The sequence below is a fragment of the Phyllostomus hastatus genome, unplaced genomic scaffold (genome assembly GCF_019186645.2).
Source record: "Phyllostomus hastatus isolate PE091 unplaced genomic scaffold, TTU_PhHast_1.1 phas_scaffold_39, whole genome shotgun sequence".
NCBI classification, from domain to species: domain Eukaryota; kingdom Metazoa; phylum Chordata; class Mammalia; order Chiroptera; family Phyllostomidae; genus Phyllostomus; species Phyllostomus hastatus.
In genome coordinates, this window is record NW_025334028.1 from 11,045,336 (window position 1) to 11,063,928 (window position 18,593).

The following is an 18,593-nucleotide window of genomic DNA, read 5'->3' on the forward strand; positions in this document are numbered from 1 at the left end:
AGCAAACATTTCCTGCCAAGCTTAAGGTGGAAACCTACACCATGATCAGATCAGCATGATATAGCTTCAGAACTTGGGCGTATTGATAATATCATGTTTCTTTTTTTATGTTCTTGAACACTTTACGAAAACAGATGGGGAACTGAGGAGCCTCTTTTAATACTGAAATGTCATTTTGAAGTTAGCTTCTAAGAGGTGCTATGAATTTTTTGAGTCTATATGTGAGGGGAAAGGTAAAAATGATATTATATCCAATTAGAGATAATGTTAATCATTTATAACAAAAATAGTTAAAATAAAATGTACTTTACAAGGAAGATTTTTTCATTATGTTCTTAAATTTGTTTATTCATAGTTTTTCAAAGTGTATTTATTCTTCTCCATTTAGTTTTTAGCAACTTATACACTATCCAAAAGGAAAATATTTATGGTTTCATTTTAAATTTGGATGCTTATAATTGTATGTAATGTAATGTTGTCTGTAAACTCTCTGTGAACTCAGAACCTCATCAAGACATAGGATATGTACCTATAATCATCATTTACTCTATTTTGACTAATGTGATTTTTATAATTGTAAAATAAACCTAAAAATTTTGTAGATCTTTTGATTTCCGGTTTCATGATTTCCTTCAAAAGAACTTTAAATTTCCCCCTCAGTAGATAATTACATGCTGACTAAAATAAAACGCAGAGGAAAACAATTTAAATTTTATGTTATCCTTCTTCAGAAGAGCTCCTAATAGTTCACATGAGTTAGTTCATTGATTCTGTCATCTCCAAGAAGGCATAACAAATTATGTCCACATTTTTATAGATGAAGGAAGTGTGAAATATGGATATTAAGTGGCTTATCCAGGCTCAGGAATTGAATGGTGAAGCTAGAATTAAAGCCCAGGTTTTTCTACAGCAGTCTTTGTGGTAGATTAAACTATTGCTTTAAAAGGTTTCAAAAAGTTATGTAATCGATCAAGATCCTATAGCACTCTTGAAATCTCTTATCAGGAACTGCAAATACAAAACCAAATAAAACATGGTCCCTTATTGTTCCATTTGAGGGTTGGGGTGGGAAAATGAGTGGGAGTGATGAGAGATTCATAATATAATGGATAATTTATTTGTTTATTTATTCATGCATGCATTCATTCAAATTATAAGACAAATTTTATTTAGAAAGTTACAGAAGTAGTAGAAGTGAGCCAGCTGGGCTTTGTAGGCTCAGGGAACAAGTTACAGAAGCAAAAGAATGGCTGTTGGGAGCTTAGGAGGGAGAAAAGCAAAGGTAACGTGTTTGGGGTAGGGGGAGATAAAGGGGAAGAGAAAGGCACACACTCCAGAGAGGCAAATCACACCACAGGGGATAATTTTAATATAGTGAAAGAAATGTTCCAATAGAGGTCCAGTGTGCTCTGTGAGTACAGTGGAAGGAGGTACTGACTCTACCAGGATGGGGGCTATCAATCAGGGAAGTTTTCATCTGAAATCTTTTTAAGAGTAGCTCTGATGGCACTGTTTTCAGAAATAACATGTCCTGGGATCAAAATGGGCAGTAAGCACAGCTATTAAGTAGGTGTGCTTAATTAATGATTTCAGTGCTGTTTTTATATTGAAATAATTATAATAGCTTGGGCCATGTTTAGAAAGATCTGAAAAGCAGTTGAAGACACTGCGTCTTATCTAGTCTCAAATACTGCTATTAAGTGAGTAGCACAGTACATGGTTTCACTGGTCTAGTGGACCTAAGCATCGAATAAATGAGCCTAGAATTTCATGTTTCTCCGTATTTATATGGCCAGATTCTATACTTGAACTCTCATTTTGAGTGTCCAGATTAGTAAAAATTTTTCCCTAGTGCTTTAGCAACATGTGAAGCAACCATGATACTGTATTGCTACATGTGATACTATATATAGTATTCACCTGTAAAGTGTTAATCAGACAATTGCTTTCTAGTTGTGTAGTTAAAAATAGCAAATATTATTAACATGCCAATAAAAACCTAGCATGTATAAAGCATTAGTTATTCAAGAGCCACCTTATTGGCAATTAGTCTTAGGCCTCATGGCTAGTGAGAAGACATGGCTCTTTTGGGATACCATGGCCCACTGATATATTGTTAGTAATGATCTAAAAGAGGATGATATATGTGCCTGTTACAAATGGAATTGGCTTATAATACATTAGGAAAGTTCTCTATTTCAGTAGTGGTGGGGGTGGGCTTCACTGAAGAAGCCATGTTTCAAATAAAACTATAGGATAAGAAACAATTAACCATGAGAAAGGTCAGGAGTAGACCATTCAGGGCAGAGTAAAAAAAGTATGTACAAAGGCCTTTAATGTATAAGAGAAGTTAACAGAGAAAAACCTGTGGCCTGGATGTAATAGGGGAAGTGGAGATGAAACTGGAAAGGATTCAAGTGGCAGACCGAAAAGGAATCTAGATTTTATTTAGAAGGTAATTGTATGCCTTTGAGACTTATTGAACAGGGTAGTGGAATCATGGAATTTACATTTTGAAAAATAAATCTGGCTGCTGAGTCCAAGATAGTTGGATGAAGAAAGTAGAAACATTGGAATTCTCTAGTCAAGTGATAGGGAATAGGGTGATGCCATTGGAATTGGAAGGAATCACAAGGAGTAAGACATCTTTGAGATTTAAATAGCCAGCATACAGTGGCTATTGGTGAATAAGAAAGAAGGATTTCAGGATGGTGCCGATCGTTCTGTTTTGAGTATCAGTTTGGTGATGGTATCACCTGTTAAAATTGGAAAGACTGGGGTAGAATGGACATCTCTGGGTGTGGGAAGTAAAAGATGAGTTTTAAGCATGTTCAGTTTGAGGTGCTTCTGATAATATACCAGTCGCAGTTTGAATTATATAAGATTAGAGCTCCCAGAAGAGGTCAGTAGCACTAATATAAATTTGGGAGATGTCAGTATGTAGATAGTATTTTTTTTTTTTTTTTTTTTTTTAGAGAGGGAAGGGAGGGAGATAGAGAGAGAGAGAAACATCAATGTGCGGTTGCTGGGGGTTATGGCCTGCAACCCAGGAATGTACCCTGGCTGGGGATCGAACCTGGGACACTTTGGTTCCCAGCCCGCGCTCCATCCACTGAGCTACGCCAGCCAGGGCTGTAGATAGTATTTAAAAGCCTTCTAATGATGAAATTATACAAGGAAATAGTGAAAAGGCAGGGTTCTAAAAGTGGTACCTGAGGAAATCCAACATTTGGATATCCAGTAGAGGGAGAAGAAAAAGCAAAGATTAAGAATGAGCAGTCTGAGAAGCAGGAGGAAACCAGACTTGTAAAGAGGAAACTAGACTTGTAATGAATCTAGTGATGCATTAAGGTATTGTCATCACTAACAGTTATTGCTGGTAAGTAAGACATGGGCACAAAAATGTCCTTTGGATATGGCAATATAGAGGTTGATAATGACACACAATAAACATTGCCAAGATGTGGAAGAGTTGGAAAATAACTACAGTAGAATAATTAATGGGAAGTGAAAAATTGGAGAGAGCAGTGACTAGAGGGAAATATGGGGGTCAGCAAAAGAAGGTTTACAGTTGTAACAAATAAATAATACAACAATTAATAATGCAAGAATAACTTCTGCTTTGCATATTCGAAACTGTAAACCTATTTTTGCCCATCCCTATATTGTAACTTAGGGAGAGGTTTTGTTTAGTTTGGTGTCTTATTATGCAGATATTAGTGCCTGTTTGTATACTGATGTGAATGACTCACTAGAAAGAAGCAGTAATGAAGATGCAAGCAGAGGGGAGAAGTTAACCAAAGAAGTGAAATCTTTAATAAAATAAAAGGAGGGGGAAAAGAACAGGTATTGGGAACTGACCTTCAATTGGTAGGAAATTTCATCCTTTGAGACTACAGCAAAAGATTTGCAGACCCACATAGATGTGTAGAATTAGTCATGGAAAAATCAGCAAGTCTTCATCTGACAGCTTCTGTTTTTTTTGTGAAATATGAGACAATATCTTTAGGTAAAAGCGAAGAGGGAATTGAGGTGGGAAATTTGAAGAATGAGGAAAAGTGAAGCAGTCATTGTGGGCAGAAAGTGAACTATTAACACATGATGTTAATTGTCCAAAGTGGTTGACCATGAATTTATGGTGTTGCCAGAATATTCACCTGTTTGATTTTCTCTATTTTGACTACATGTTGGTAGTCAAGGTAAAATAGTAAAAGAAGACAGTTTGTTGAGTTTATCTCTGGTGGTATGAGCCTTAAATCCTTTCAATTCTTATTTTTTATCCTATTAATTTTTAAGAATATCTCTGTTCCTATTCTAAAATAAAATTTTAAATTAGTGAGTTTCAATATGTAGCTTAAGAATGTAATTTACCCCAAAATGGTGTAACATAGACTGTCACAAACTCTACCTTGTAGTCTAATTTTAAAATTATAAACATATGTTTATGTGTCTGTATGTGGCATGATATGTTTTTCAGTGGTCTTTCATGACATACCCCAAATGTTGTTACCCTTATTTGCACTTAAGTGGATCCATGTGCAGGAAAGGATTAGTTGTAAGGAAAGTAAAATGTTTGAACCTTCAGATTCCCAAGTAAGCAAGTACTTGTTGCTATGCTGAAATGAATTCACTTTCCTAAGACTTTCAAGGTAAATTTTGTGATCAGGGAATGAAAGCTTATAACCGTTACCCTGAAGAGGCAATTGGTTATTCAGATGAATTAAGAAGCACTTGAGTTCTCGGAAGGTTTTAGTCATTATTTTGTATTGTACACACAGAAAAAAGGGAACCAGTGTCCACAGATGTCATACAGGAAGTCTTCAGTGTTTATGGGCTATTGGATTAGTGGCTATAAAGTATTCTTCTATGTTTCTTTTTTCAATAGTGGAACATATGTATGATTTTTTGTTATTGAACTATGGATTCAAAAAATTAATTTCTTGTCAGGCATTTTCACCATGTCTCAATGCATATACAGACCACTGCCTTAAAAAATTAGAATAGCCTACTGGGTTGAAGTACATCAAGGTTTGAAGGATAAATAAGAAATGGTGTACTTTATTTCAGTTGACAAATATTGATACATTATGTTAGAGGAAAATGTTAGTACATGGTAGTCTGCCATGAAAAAAATGAAGTTTTTTTACCTAGTTAAACACAATCAAATTATCTGATTTCAAACAATCAAATTTTCTGAATACACATGTAATCATAATAAAACTGATCCTTAAGAATTCCAAATGCTACAATCTTTTCTTCCATTCAGAATATAGCAAGACTCTTTGTTTCTTCTTTAAACATATTTATATGACTAATATGAATTTATTTAAATTCATATTGAAGTAATACATGTTTGAACTATACCTTTAGAAGTTAAAGGAGTAAACCTTTTTTTAAAGATTTTATTTATTTATTCATTTATTTAGAGAGGGAAGGGAGGGAGAAAGAGAGAGAGAGAGAGAAAGAGAGAAACATCAATGTGCGGTTGCTGGGGGTCATGGCCTGCAACCCAGGCATGTACCCCGACTGGGAATCAAACCTGAGACACTTTGGTTCACAGCCCGCGCTCAATCCACTGAGCTACGTCAGCCGGGGCGAGGAGTAAACTTTATGTTCTATTATCACCCCAAGTCATTTCATGGATAATTAATATTCTGCCAAACTAGACAGTATCAGAAACTTTTATCTGTCTGTAAAAAACCAGTAATTCACCTTTGATGAATATGAAATGATACTCAAAAAATAAATTTCAAAACATTGATTTCATTAGATAAGAAACATCGGGCTATGAGAAGTTAGACAAACATAGCATCTCTTTTCTCTTCCACCGTCACTACCACCATGGCCATCCCGTCCATGACCATTCCATCTCTGATCCTCTGTTTGGGGAAGTCAGAAAATTGCCACTACTTTCATTATCGATAGTAAGGTAACATTCCAGTTATTTTCTAACAATTCTGTTCATACATGATAGATTCTTATCATTCCAGGAAGAAGCTCTACTTCTGATGTACTAGACACACACAAGTCTCCATTCTCTCATCAGACCTTTCTTAACAAAGGGCTTAGTAAATCTATGGGATTTCTGTCCGTCAGAGACACACAAGATGAGAAAGATTATTTCAAGGACATTTTATCAGATAATAATTCTGGACATGAAGATTCTGAACATACCTGCTCTCCTTGCCAGTTCACAACTGGTGGTCCAGAAACAAAAGCTATCCCAGGCATTGATGTACTTCCCAAAAAGAAGATTTGGGCTTCATCCATGGACCTGCTTTGCACAGCTGACAGAGACTTCTCTTCTGGGGCGACGGTTGGATACCGACACTGTCTCCCTGAGGCAGTAACAGTGCGGTCTTCGACTGCTCCTAGAAGAAAGGAGGCAAGATACTCAGATGGAGGCATAGCCCTGGATATCTTTGGCCCTCAGAAAGTGGATCCTATGTTTCACAGGCGAGAATTGCCCACCTCCTCAGCCATATCAAGTGCTTTGGACCGAATCCGAGAGAGACAAAAGAAACTTCAGGTTCTGAGAGAAGCCATGAATGTAGAAGGTTAGTAATTTTGTGTGTTTCAGAGAGAATTGAATTGAAATACTTAAAATTGTGTTTTGAAATAAAGAGGGTTATTAAACCATTCCACAAGTCTTATTTCCACTGCCAAACCTTTGCACCCAGGTTAGTCTTATTTCTCTATCAGTTTCTGTCCTCCCTTCTACCAAACTCCTAATCCGAGAACACTGCTTCCACAGTCAGCCCTACTAAACAGTCCCAGTCCAGTTACTTTACAGTCTCGATATTTTGGGTAGTATAAGATTAGATTGCAAGCTTCCTGGGGACAGGCACCATGGTTTGTTTTGTTTTTTACTTTTTTAATTCTCCAAGGTACTGTAGGTATTGTGGGAGTCTTCCGTGAAGGACTGGCTCACAAAAGTGAGATGGAGGAGGGCAGTGCACAGACAGGGTAGTGCGGTGCTTCCCGAACCACCAGTCTCAGAAAACAAATTCTGGGATACAACTCCTGGAGCTTATAATTTGTTTTGTTTGGAAAGAAGTTTTAAATCTATGTTTTTAAAATCAAAGTATTTAATTTTACAGATTTAGAAGGAGACAGCCTAAGTGTAAATTATCTACTCCATTTAATAGCTATGTGGACCTTACTTCAGCAATTGGGCTTAATCACCCTGAAGTTAGCCCCTCTGTAAAATGTTCTTAACAAAAATAGATTAACTGGCTAATGAGTGTAAAGTGATTAATAAATCATATTATTACATTATTAGTATGAGAGGCATAAAAATAACTTTACAAATGATAAATTCTTATTTGCAGGGCAAAGCTCTATTTCAATAATACCCGATTCACATATAAAACTTAATATACTGAATGAAAATAACACTGTGTTCTAGACATATGAATGGATAGAGGCTATTTTTAGTATAGACAGATGAAGAAAAACAAAAAAAGACAGAGTTTTTGATCTAACCCTCTACATTTTTGAGGATTAAATTTTTTCAACTACCCTTTGCCTTAGACAAACTCTGGGGCATAGCTGATGAAGAGGAACTTCAATGGGCTTTCTAGTTTAGTGAGAGTTGTCTCATCATCAAGGGTCATATTCATTTTTAAGGCGATTGTATAGTAGAACATTTTTGACTCATTAATTGCCTTTAAAATGCTGTGCCTTTAAAGGTTTGTTAGTTCCTTAAGTTGTAAGCATAGTCCTGGAACTGAACATACGCTCCACATTGTGTTTTACTTCTAGTAAAAGAAGTTTTACAATTGTTTTCTAAATTCAGGAATTGCAGATTAGTAAATAATTTGAAATCACAGAGGAAATTATTGAACATTTAATTGCTATTACAGGTTCGTATATACATGCATTTTAAAAACATTAGCTAACTGTATGAGATGGTCAGATATAACCTTGATCTGAAAAGTTTCAAATGTAGAAAATAAAAACCTAGAAATTTGTTTTTGCATGATTTCACTGTTTAACTTCGATCAGTAAATTTTTAGAGTTTTGACAGCAAAAAATAGGCATATCCTATAGCTTAAAATGGTCTCCCTGTTCAGAAGTTGTGTTTCGTGACTGCTTTGTGTGGCACAGCAGCTAGCACGGGAATGATGATCTAGCCTGACTTCTAAGCATAACCCGTCCTGGATACATTTATGTAAAGGAATCTTGCCTGTTGTGGAATAAAAAACCAAAACCTAAATTATTTAAATAGATAAACCATGATGGTCTCAGAATATAGACAGTGAAGATTGACACCAATCTGGAGGACCATATATAATGTTGAAGAGGTTGAAAATATATTTTCATAACATGAGAATATTACAAGTAAAATCACAATTTTTAATGTTCTCAAAAGATTGACTATTAACTGGGGATTATTAAAGTTCAAGAAGGTGTTTTTTTCCTCAGGTAATACTTGCATGCATGTGTGTTAAGGAAACTGAAATAAACCAAATTGTTTCCAAATATGCATATATATTTGCAAAGATGTTGTATATTGTACACCCTCATTTTTCAAAAATGGTAACTCGTTATAGAGCACAATTTCCAGTTTTAGAAATTTCAGATTCACTACAAGAGTTACAAGAAAAGGAAAAAAATTCTTTTTAAAAATAAAATATGCTTTGAATTGTTTGATACAGGACAATTTTCATCCTGAAATCTTCTTCGCTATTGAAGAGTTGTCAAAAGCATTTGCTCCCACAAAGAACCTATGCATTTTTCAGAGTATATTTTATAATCAAGTAAAATAGAATACTTTAAATATGTTGGTTTATTATGGGAATGCTTACACCACTTTAAGTAAACTCCCTTATTATGTAGTAACTTACAAGTAGTAACAAGTTATATTTGCTTTATTCTAAAGGAATGTTTGATTTTGGAATTCAACACAGTAATTCTTTTTAGTTATTTAGTTGAGTAACTTACTGGTTTTGTACTGTGCTTTTTCTAAAGGTGAGATAATTTGTTAGTTGTGCAAACAAAATTGCAGATCGTTAAAAGAAGATTTTAGCTGGCATACAGAAAAAAAATAGAAAATAATAAATCCCATTTATCTCATTTAGTTCTCATGAAAAGCAGGTTCCACAGATCTTTTTTTATGTGTGTTATATCAAGCAGAACAGTGGATGTTATTAATGTACACATTTTCTTATACATATTTCTTTTTTAAAAAATATTCTTGTTTGATTCATAGATACAGAGAACAAACTGATGGTTGCCAGAGGTGGGCAGTGGGAGAATGGGTGAAAAAGATGAAGGAGATTAAGAGGTTCAGACTTACTATAGTTGTAACATAAGTCACAGGGATATAATGTACAGCATAGTAAATATAGTCAATAATATTGCAATAACTTTGTGTGGTGATAGAGCTATTAGATTTCTCATGGCAATCACTTCTTCTTAAGGTATATAAATGTCAAATCACTATTTTGTACACCTGAAATCAATATAATATAGTAAGTCAACTACACTTTAATTAAAAAGAACTTTGCATTCCAGAATGAAAATTAAAATGTATATATTCTTATTTTAAAGCATTTTAAAATATTGCTTATGCTCTCTACAATTTTTGTGAACTTTAAATTTGACATTTGCTACTGGGTATCAGTAATATTAGAATGAGAAGAGGTCTTAGAGTACATGTTCTTGGACTTTTGAAGATTTAATAATGTACTAAAGATCACATAAGAAGTTAATGATAGAGTTTTCACCATTATGGAATATTATAGATTTCCATCATAGATTTCAGAGTTCCAGTCTAAGGATTTCCCACTATATGTCATTTCCTAATTTTTTTTAATTTAAAAAGGTTTAAATTTCACTTGACATTCAATATTAACACTAGTTTCAGGTGTACAGCACAGTGGGCAGACACTTATATAACTTACAGAGTGATCCTCCCGTAAGTCTTACACCACCTGACACCATATATCATTACACTATTATCAACTGTATTTCCCATACTGTACTTTCCATCCTGGTGACTATTTTTTTTTAATCTTTTTTTTTTTAGTTTTCTTTTTTAATTTAATTTAATTTAATTTATTTTTTTATTTTTAGAGAGGGAAGGGAGGGAGAGAGAGAGAGAGAGAGGGAAACATCAATGTGCGGTTGCTGCGGGCCGTGGCCTGCAACGCAGGCATGTGCCCTGGCTGGGAATCGAACCTGCGATACTTTGGTTCACAGCCTGCACTGAATCCACTGAGCTACACCAGCCAGGGCTCTGGTGACTATTTTGTAACTGCTGATCTATACATCCTAATCCCATCACCTTTTTCACCCAACCCCCAACCTCCTGTCTGGCAACCATCAGTTTTTTTTTTTCTGTATCTATGAGTTTGTTTCTGTTTTGTTTGTTCATTTATTTTATCAGATTCCACATGTAAGTGAAATCATAAGGTATTTTTCTTTCTCTATCTGACTTATTTTACTTAGCATAGTACCAGTGTTCATTGGGTTAATATAACAATCAGAAGAAAAGAAATTATGAAATTTCATTTTGTCCTTTTGGTAATGCGAGGAAGCTCATTGAACTAATAGGAAAGGCGGTTGTCTCCTTCAGCCTTAGGTGTGTGGCCCTTTCCTTATCCCATCCTCTTCAAAGGAGACTTTACCTAAATCACCTGCACGGATTCTCTTCTGCTGACATCAACCAGCCACCATCACAGGGAGCACAGGCCTCAAAATCGAGGAGTTTGGTACTGGAAGGAAACTGGATACCATTTAAACCAAACATCTAATTTTTGGAGGCCCAGAGTAAACTAGCTTGCCAAAGGATGTGAATAATTCATAACACAGCTGTATTTAGAATGCAAGTATCCTAAGCGTCAGAATAAGATTCTTTCCACCATTATTCTGATTTCAAGCAGAAACCAGATACGTTGTCAGGAAAACTTTTATCACTGCCAGGGAAGCTGGACATTCAGCTTACCACCTAACAAACCCCTTAAGTTTCTTTCTAATCTAATAAAATTATATATTTTTAAATGCAAGGGAACATGATAATATTATGAAAACAGGTTCAAAAGGAAGCACATTGGTTGTTTATACATTAAACCACACTGGGTGGGGGTTAAGAAGGAGCTCTGCTGTGACAGGCTATGTTGCCATGGATAGTGTTTTGCTGGGGCTTTACTAAGGTAGAATCTGTAAGGCAGGTATCCTGTAGCTGACAAGATAAGGGAGTAAGTGGTTGGCATTGAGTGCTCTGATTTCTTTGTAAACAAAATAACAAAGTTAACAACAAAAGAAACTCCAGGAAAGAAACTATAGTTGGAGATTAAAGATTATAAATAGAAAATTATTATAATGATTAAGTTAAACTTTCACATACTTCTCTGTATACATAAAGCAGTAGGGAAGGGTCAGGAAGAATCATCAGATTTCTCTCATGAAAACTAGTTTTAAAATTTGACATCACTTTCTTTTATTGCTTTGTTCTTTATATTCCACTTTTTTTACTTCACCATAGGACTGTCCTATTCTCTTTTTTTTTCCTTCTTTGTCCTCACTATTTTCTTTTCTACCTTTCGCAGCTTCATCTCATGATCTGAGACAATTGTCTCTTTTCTAACAGGAGTATTTGTTGTCATCTTTCTTGTGAAGTAATTACCACACACTCCCTGTCCATTGCTCTGTGATTATGAGATAGCCACTCGGAGCCAGTACTGTGTGTGAGTGTACTATGAACAGCACTCCACACCCTGAGTGGGGACCATGAATAGTGTTTTGCTTCCAATAGTCAGAACTCCTCTGTATTCTATATAATATTAGAAGGAAAAGTATGAAGAACAGAGATAATTAAATCCTAAAAAAGTGACTATTGTTAAATATACTTATTTAATGAGTTTTAAGTTAATCTACCTTACATCAAAATTAAATATTCCCTTTCTTTCAATGCTGTGACCTCTGGTCTAGCCTAGTTTTGCTATTCGGTGACTGCCCTGTGAATACAACTTAAAGTCTGTGTTCTACAGCGGGAACATGTAAACACTCGGGTATGTGAGTCTGTTCTCATTTTTGAGGAAATATTAAGGTATATGACAACCTATACAAATATATTTTGTATCTCCAAAGAGCATACTCTTACAGATGGATTCAACATCTTAGCCAGAAAGAAGTGCCTACTGTGTTTCCGGGGCTGAATTGTAAAGAGTTTTATGGTTTAGATCAGCATCATCCAACTCAACTTCTTCAGTGGAGGAAATGTTCTCTGCCAAGTGCAAGTCAGTAGTTACAAGTCACACGTGACTGTTGAGAGCTTGCATTTTGGATAGTGCAGGTGAGGAACTGTTTTATTTAAATTTATATAGCTACATGTGGCAGGTGGCCACTGTGTTACAACAGTGCATGTTCAGACCATTCTCATGTAAAGTTAGTCCAGTATAAAATACTAATGTTCAGTTGAGGAAGATTGGTTTGAAGTGCACAGTGTTATTTTTTACTTAAAATACAAATGAGAATAGACATTTAAGTCTTTTGATTTATCCAAGAAGAAAAAAAATAACAATATCATTTGCATTTTTAACACTAAGGAAAGTTAGAGGTGAACTAGTACAAACTTTTCATTGTCTATATTCATAGTCACAATACTGATTTTGTGGACTCTGCTTACTCATTTTTTACTTCTGTGAAACTGATGAGTAAAATAAAATCTGAATATTAATGTTATTTTAGTTCTTGGAGTATATAAATAACTCAATCACATATTTTTCCCCTATACAAATCAAATTAAAGGGAAGAAATAAAAACTGAATAGTTCATCTTTGGAGTCCACAGAAATCATAGACTACTTTTTCAGAAATTAGGGACCTAATTTGAATCTAACTCATACATATAGGATCTGGCAGAAGTAACACCTGCTTGAGTGTGGTTGGTAGGGTAATAATATGGGTGTAATAATTTATAGCTTTCATTTGAACATTTCACCTAAAATGTCACATTGTGCTTGAGTGTGATATTGTTATGTTACAGAATTACATGCTTATGATTTTGTAATAAAAGATTTTGTAATTAAAAAAAAAAAAGGTTGTTACTTGTGCCGGACCCTGTAGTTAACATAGACCCAATTTGGTTTTGACATCAATACCTGCTGAAAAGCATGGATTGGTATGTTTTAAGAAAGGTTTAAGTGGATTTTACTAGCAGTAAGTATCATCATGTTTTTTTAAGACCCAGCAATCTTAACCTCTAAAATCCTTTTTTTTTATTCCATTCCTGTCAGTACCTTCTGTTTCCCGTGGACTTTCTTTCTCAGTTGATCATGCAGCTACAATTTGTCCTCCATTTCCCTGCTATACATTTCTTCTCTGCTTTCAACCATCTAATAACTTCCCGTCGTCTGAACAGGATAAAATGTTAGCTCCTTTTAGATCATGGTATGTGAGACTCTCCATGGTTATATCTCTTGAGTCTCATCCTTCAGCACTTCCCATCTCACATCTCACTCCAGCACTCTGTACACATTCTATCTGTCTGTCTATCCCCACCTCGTCCCTCCCTGTCTCCCTCCCATCATACAGGCAATTTTATATTTCCATGCCTTTATTCATGCAGCTTTACACCTTGAGACTATCAAAGCTTTCATTCATTGCCCAGTTTAGGAAGCTTTCTCTCAGCTTCCCAGTTTAGGATGATGGCTTATTGTTTTCATTGAAATTACTTGTTTTGAAGAGCCTGTTTCTCCTCCTGTAGAACATCAGTTATTTGGCCTAGTCTACTTCATATCTATGCCCTTAGCATCTACATATAATAAATACTCATAACTGTTTTTCCTTGAAATTCTTATTGTTGACACTACTACAGATGGCCCCCATCTTCCCCCACTTCTCCCACCTCTACCCAGCTCCTACTCATAATTGTTTGTTAATTTAAACTGCATTGCATTGTGGCTATTAATATTAAATATTTAGTATATTCAGTGGTGCTACTTCAGTAAGGGATACAACAATATTCTCTGATGAATTATAGTGAGGAGAAATCTACCTCCTCCTGTTTTGTCCTACTGTAAGAAAAAATCACATACTTGTCAGTCATAGACTGACGAACAAAGACAACCAGTTTCCTTTAGAACTCTCTACTGTTTGAAAGCTTTAGAGGAGGCAGTGAAGTCATAACAACGGAGGATCTTGGGGGGATGCTAGAAGAGTGGTACAGCCAGCCCAGATGCAATCATGGCCCAGATTTGTGGTTATTCCATTACACAAGACCCTCATAGAGAAGAGGAACTTGGAAGCTAGCAATTCTTTTTGCAATTTCTACTCTGCACAAATCTTACATCTATAAAGTGTTGGTTCACTGAGCATTTCTCCATATATTCATCATTTATATATATTCGTGATTGCATAAGTTATGTTCCTGGTTAAAATTTTTACTGATCTTGTCTAGTTCTCAAGGAATTTAGAAAATTCTATTCATGTATCTTGCAGTATGGTGTAATATAAATGCAGTGGACTCCAATGAACACTTAAAAGGCACAGTGTATAGTCTCTGTAGATTAATTCCTTGAAAAGAGAGCATATAGAAAAATATTTCATATGTGAATACATAATGTTATTATTTTTGTTTCTCTGCTTTATTTGAAAATTAAAATATTTTATTTGTCAGGATCTATAACCATAAAATATGTAGGGTTTTAAAATTTTATAGTTCTGAGCTACAAATCCTGTTATTCTTTGCTTTTCTCTTTGAAACTCATATCTGTAATTAGAGTCATGTATTAAAGATAAATAAATGCCAAGAAAAAAATGGTTATATAATTCTTGATGATGCAATTGGCTGAGTCTTACTTTTTGCATGTTACTTGTCTGAGCTTGAATATGTATCATTTGTAAATGGTGTTTTTATTTTTATTTTTTATAGTGATATAAACAATCAGGATAAACTTTAAATTACACTATGAAGTAAAAAGTGTTCTAAATAGTCACCTATGGCATGATTACTCTTTTAGTGATGTTAAAAACAATCAAAATAAAAATAAATACTTTTTAGGAATAAATGAGGGTGGACGCCAAAGAAAACAGAATTATCTTCTGGAGAACAGGCCTCTTGTAGCGCAGGTTTCCCTCCCTGCTGCTAAGTAATGTTCTAGGAACCCGTCTGTATCAGTGTACCAGCAGGATTTATTGTGAGAGGGTGCCGGCTTCAGTGAATATTTTCAAGACTCAGTGCATTTGGCTATTTCATGAGGGGTGACCTATGAGTGCTCCTGCCCACACCTTGCTGAGTATTCAGTAATTTTTGATCAGAAATGGCATGTACCCCATGCCCCACCCTCCCTATTCACCTGATCTCGCCCCAAGCGACTACTTTTTGTTTCCTCTGATGAAAAAGACTCCTCAAAGGGAAACATTTTGCCGATGTGAAAGAGGTGAAACAAAAATGTCAGAAACACTAAAAGGCATCAAAATCAGAGTTCAAAAATTGTTCTGAGCTGTTAAAAAATGTCTCGATAGATGTATTGCATCAGATGGATAGTGCTATGAAGGTGACTGAAGTTTAAACATGTAAGAATAAATATACAATTATTTAATAAATAAGTTCCTGTTTTGAGGACATCTCCCTTCGCATACAGATATAATAAGATGTTAAAAAAGGAGACGAAGGAAAGGATGGGCATGAAATTCAGGGTCATGGTTACTGTGGGGGGGGAATTGAGGCAGGGGATGGCGTCCATGTAGGTTGATGCAGTTTTGTCAAAATTCATGCATTTATGGAGGGATGAGGATTCATAAATATTACATGATGAAGAACTAAAGAATTAGTCATGTAAGTAAAAGCTCGCCTTATATTTGAAATATATTTAAAAAAAGGAAATGGTATTTTTAGATTGCAGTTTGTGCTGGCTTATATTTCTCTTAATGTGAAGATTGTACATTTGAATATTTCATCTGTAATAGTTTTATGTAAGCTCAGAATATTATGCAAATCCTTATAATCTTCCAAACATTAAAAGTGTAGTATTCATGATCACATGCCACAACTTTGTATGTTTGTAGTATGCTAAGGGGTGATAGAAATCATGACTTAGTTTTCAAGCACTCAGGACAAAACATTCTACCCTATTGAAAAGCTGCATTTTATTGTAACTACTTAAGTGGAGTCATTATGATATTAGAGCTGAAGTGAATTTTATTTAGAGAATCAGATTACAGTTAAAGAATAATAAAATGTCACTTTTCAAGCTGTTTTTCTAATAGTCCCTATTTTTCTCAGCACTGTTCCACAAAATGTATTTTGGAGAGAATATATTCTCAAAAATTATATGTTTTTTTTTAATATCTATGAAAGACTTTGGAATGCCTAAATTTTTTAAAGATTTTATTTATTTATTTTTAGAGAGGGAAGGGAGGGAGAAAGAGAAACGTCAGTGTGTGGTTGCTGGGGGCCATGGCCTGCAACCCAGGCATGTGCCCTGACTGAGAATTGAATGTGCGATGCTTTGGTTCACAGCCTGCTGTCAATCCACTGAGCTACGCCAACCAGGGCTTATATGTGTTTTTATACATATATTTGCACACACCCAGTTTCATGTTTCTGATTTGATAATATGTGACCGGGCTGATTTTATTTGTTCTTTTGTACTTTTTACTATTTCTACACCAAGATTCTTTCCTACCACTTCATTTAACACATCTGCAATCTAAATATTCATTGGAAGTCGAGAAGGAATTTGTCTAGTGAAATGAAGACTAATTATGACCTTAAATGGACCTTAGTACACTGATTTGTACAGTGTAGGATTCATTAAAATATTTACTAGCTGAGATAAGAAATTTGCAAACCAAAATTAGATATTGAGTCTGATTTTATCCCACAAAAGGCAGATAAATTCAGTTCTGCAGCTGTATTAATGAAAGCTTAAATTTATAAAGTATATGTCTGAATATTCTTAATAGAGCCATTCTACATGCTTCAAGAATTTTGGCATTCAGAAAACTTTGTAATATTATATAAATACTAAGGAGCATCTCTTTGTTTAAAAAAAAAATAGTCTGACACTTTCCAATTAAAATACCAGTCACTGGGTTTGGAGATGGCTATGTGAAGACTTTATTGTTCTGTATTTTTGTTGGTTCAGAGTTTTCAATAAAAAGTTTGTGTTTTTTTTTAATCACTCAGTTAATACCACATTTCTGGGATCTGGACCAAATCTAAAGTGCTAATATTACACATTTAAATATAGGTAGAAAACATTTGTGGTATCTGGATCCTCCAAAAAAGGAAAGTTGTTAATAATGTTAGTATAGCTCATGGAAAGTTAGAGATTACCTTCTGCAGAACCGAACAGAGAAGGAAAACTCCTCTCTCTCTGGTTCGTGTCTACCCGGTGCTTTTATGCAGGTCATCTCAAAAAGTCAGTAACTGTTCTTGCACAGTGGTGTGTAAGCATGATAATGTGCCGCTCTGTATACACCAATAATGCAAGGTACTCACAGTAAATGACATATAATTTTATAATAATTTCTGACATGGTTACATTTATTACTTAATTCAGAAATGGAAAGCCTATACTTAAAAGGGCCAACTTTTCTTGTAAGCATGAGCAAGTAGTAAATTTTGGCTGAGAATGTCAGTCTGATTATAACCTCCTTGTAAGCATAACTTGAATAGTAAATATTGCCTGGGATCTTTAATCTGGTTATATCCACCATGCCATTACTTGAAAGGAACGTGGCTAACAACATTTTGGTAGATATATTTCAGAATACAGAAGCTCATGAAAAGTATTCCTACTACTTTAGTTAACAAAAACACTGACCCCTACCCCTATCTTAGGGGGCGGGAATGTCTTCTTACCCCTAATAGTCCTGCCAAGGTAGCCATTCAGCTTGTGCCTCAGGAGTGCTAGTACCCTGTTTCTAGAAAGCAGTAAAGCATCATAAGGAGTTCTGTTTCTGCTGCCCCCAGATGTGATACTGAGAACATTTACAAACCAATAGTTTATCAAAGGAAGATGACTTATTGTTACATTTTTAAGAGGAGGTAGTCAAAGTAAACTAAAAAAAAAGGAAGAAAGAAAAAGAAACAAAAACCAGGCTAGCAGGACAGAGGAAATATGGACATAATATTAAAAACAACTAACTAAAGCACCACCAAAATATGGAAATTAATATTAAAATTTAGTTACTATCTTACTGCCACTTTGCAGAAATAGTAATGAAACAGTAAATTCATTTAATATGGCACGTAAAGTTAGTATTGCGTGGTCTAACTTCCCAGTGACTGAAGCTTTCTACTTCAGTCAACGATAGACTTGCTGTGTCTTCCTGTTTTACTTTGTAAGGGAAAACTGTATTGCTTCTGCACACCCAGGCCTCTCCTTGGCCTTGTTGGTTTTATTGCCCTGTGTGTTGCAGTGCTGTCTTTATAATTTGGTTAAATTACCTTGGTAAAATTCCTCAAAAATTTTATCATGGGAGTTCTATAAAAATAAAGCAAAAAATTCTTTGGTGCCCCTTGGAAAAAATAACCATTCTTCTTAAGTAATCTTTTAACTACGTTCATTAAAATAAAATAGTATTAGATAAAATTATTGTTTGAAATCTGCAATCCTTTCAAATCACATTAGTCTT

General features: G+C 34.9%; 1 protein-coding gene across 12 annotated transcripts in view; it reads left to right on the forward strand.

Moving 5' to 3' along the window:
- PTPN13 (protein tyrosine phosphatase non-receptor type 13) overlaps positions 1–18,593 on the forward strand; it is a 203,536-nt gene that overhangs the window by 89,162 nt on the left and 95,781 nt on the right. For 11 of the 12 annotated variants that reach the window (XM_045820083.1, XM_045820090.1, XM_045820086.1 and 8 more), the window contains exon 7: positions 5,991–6,557. The exons of the other annotated variant lie outside the window; for it this stretch is intronic. In XM_045820083.1, the coding sequence (XP_045676039.1) occupies positions 5,991–6,557 (567 nt within the window). The remainder of the gene's footprint in view (positions 1–5,990; positions 6,558–18,593) is intronic. 12 annotated transcript variants of the gene reach the window in all.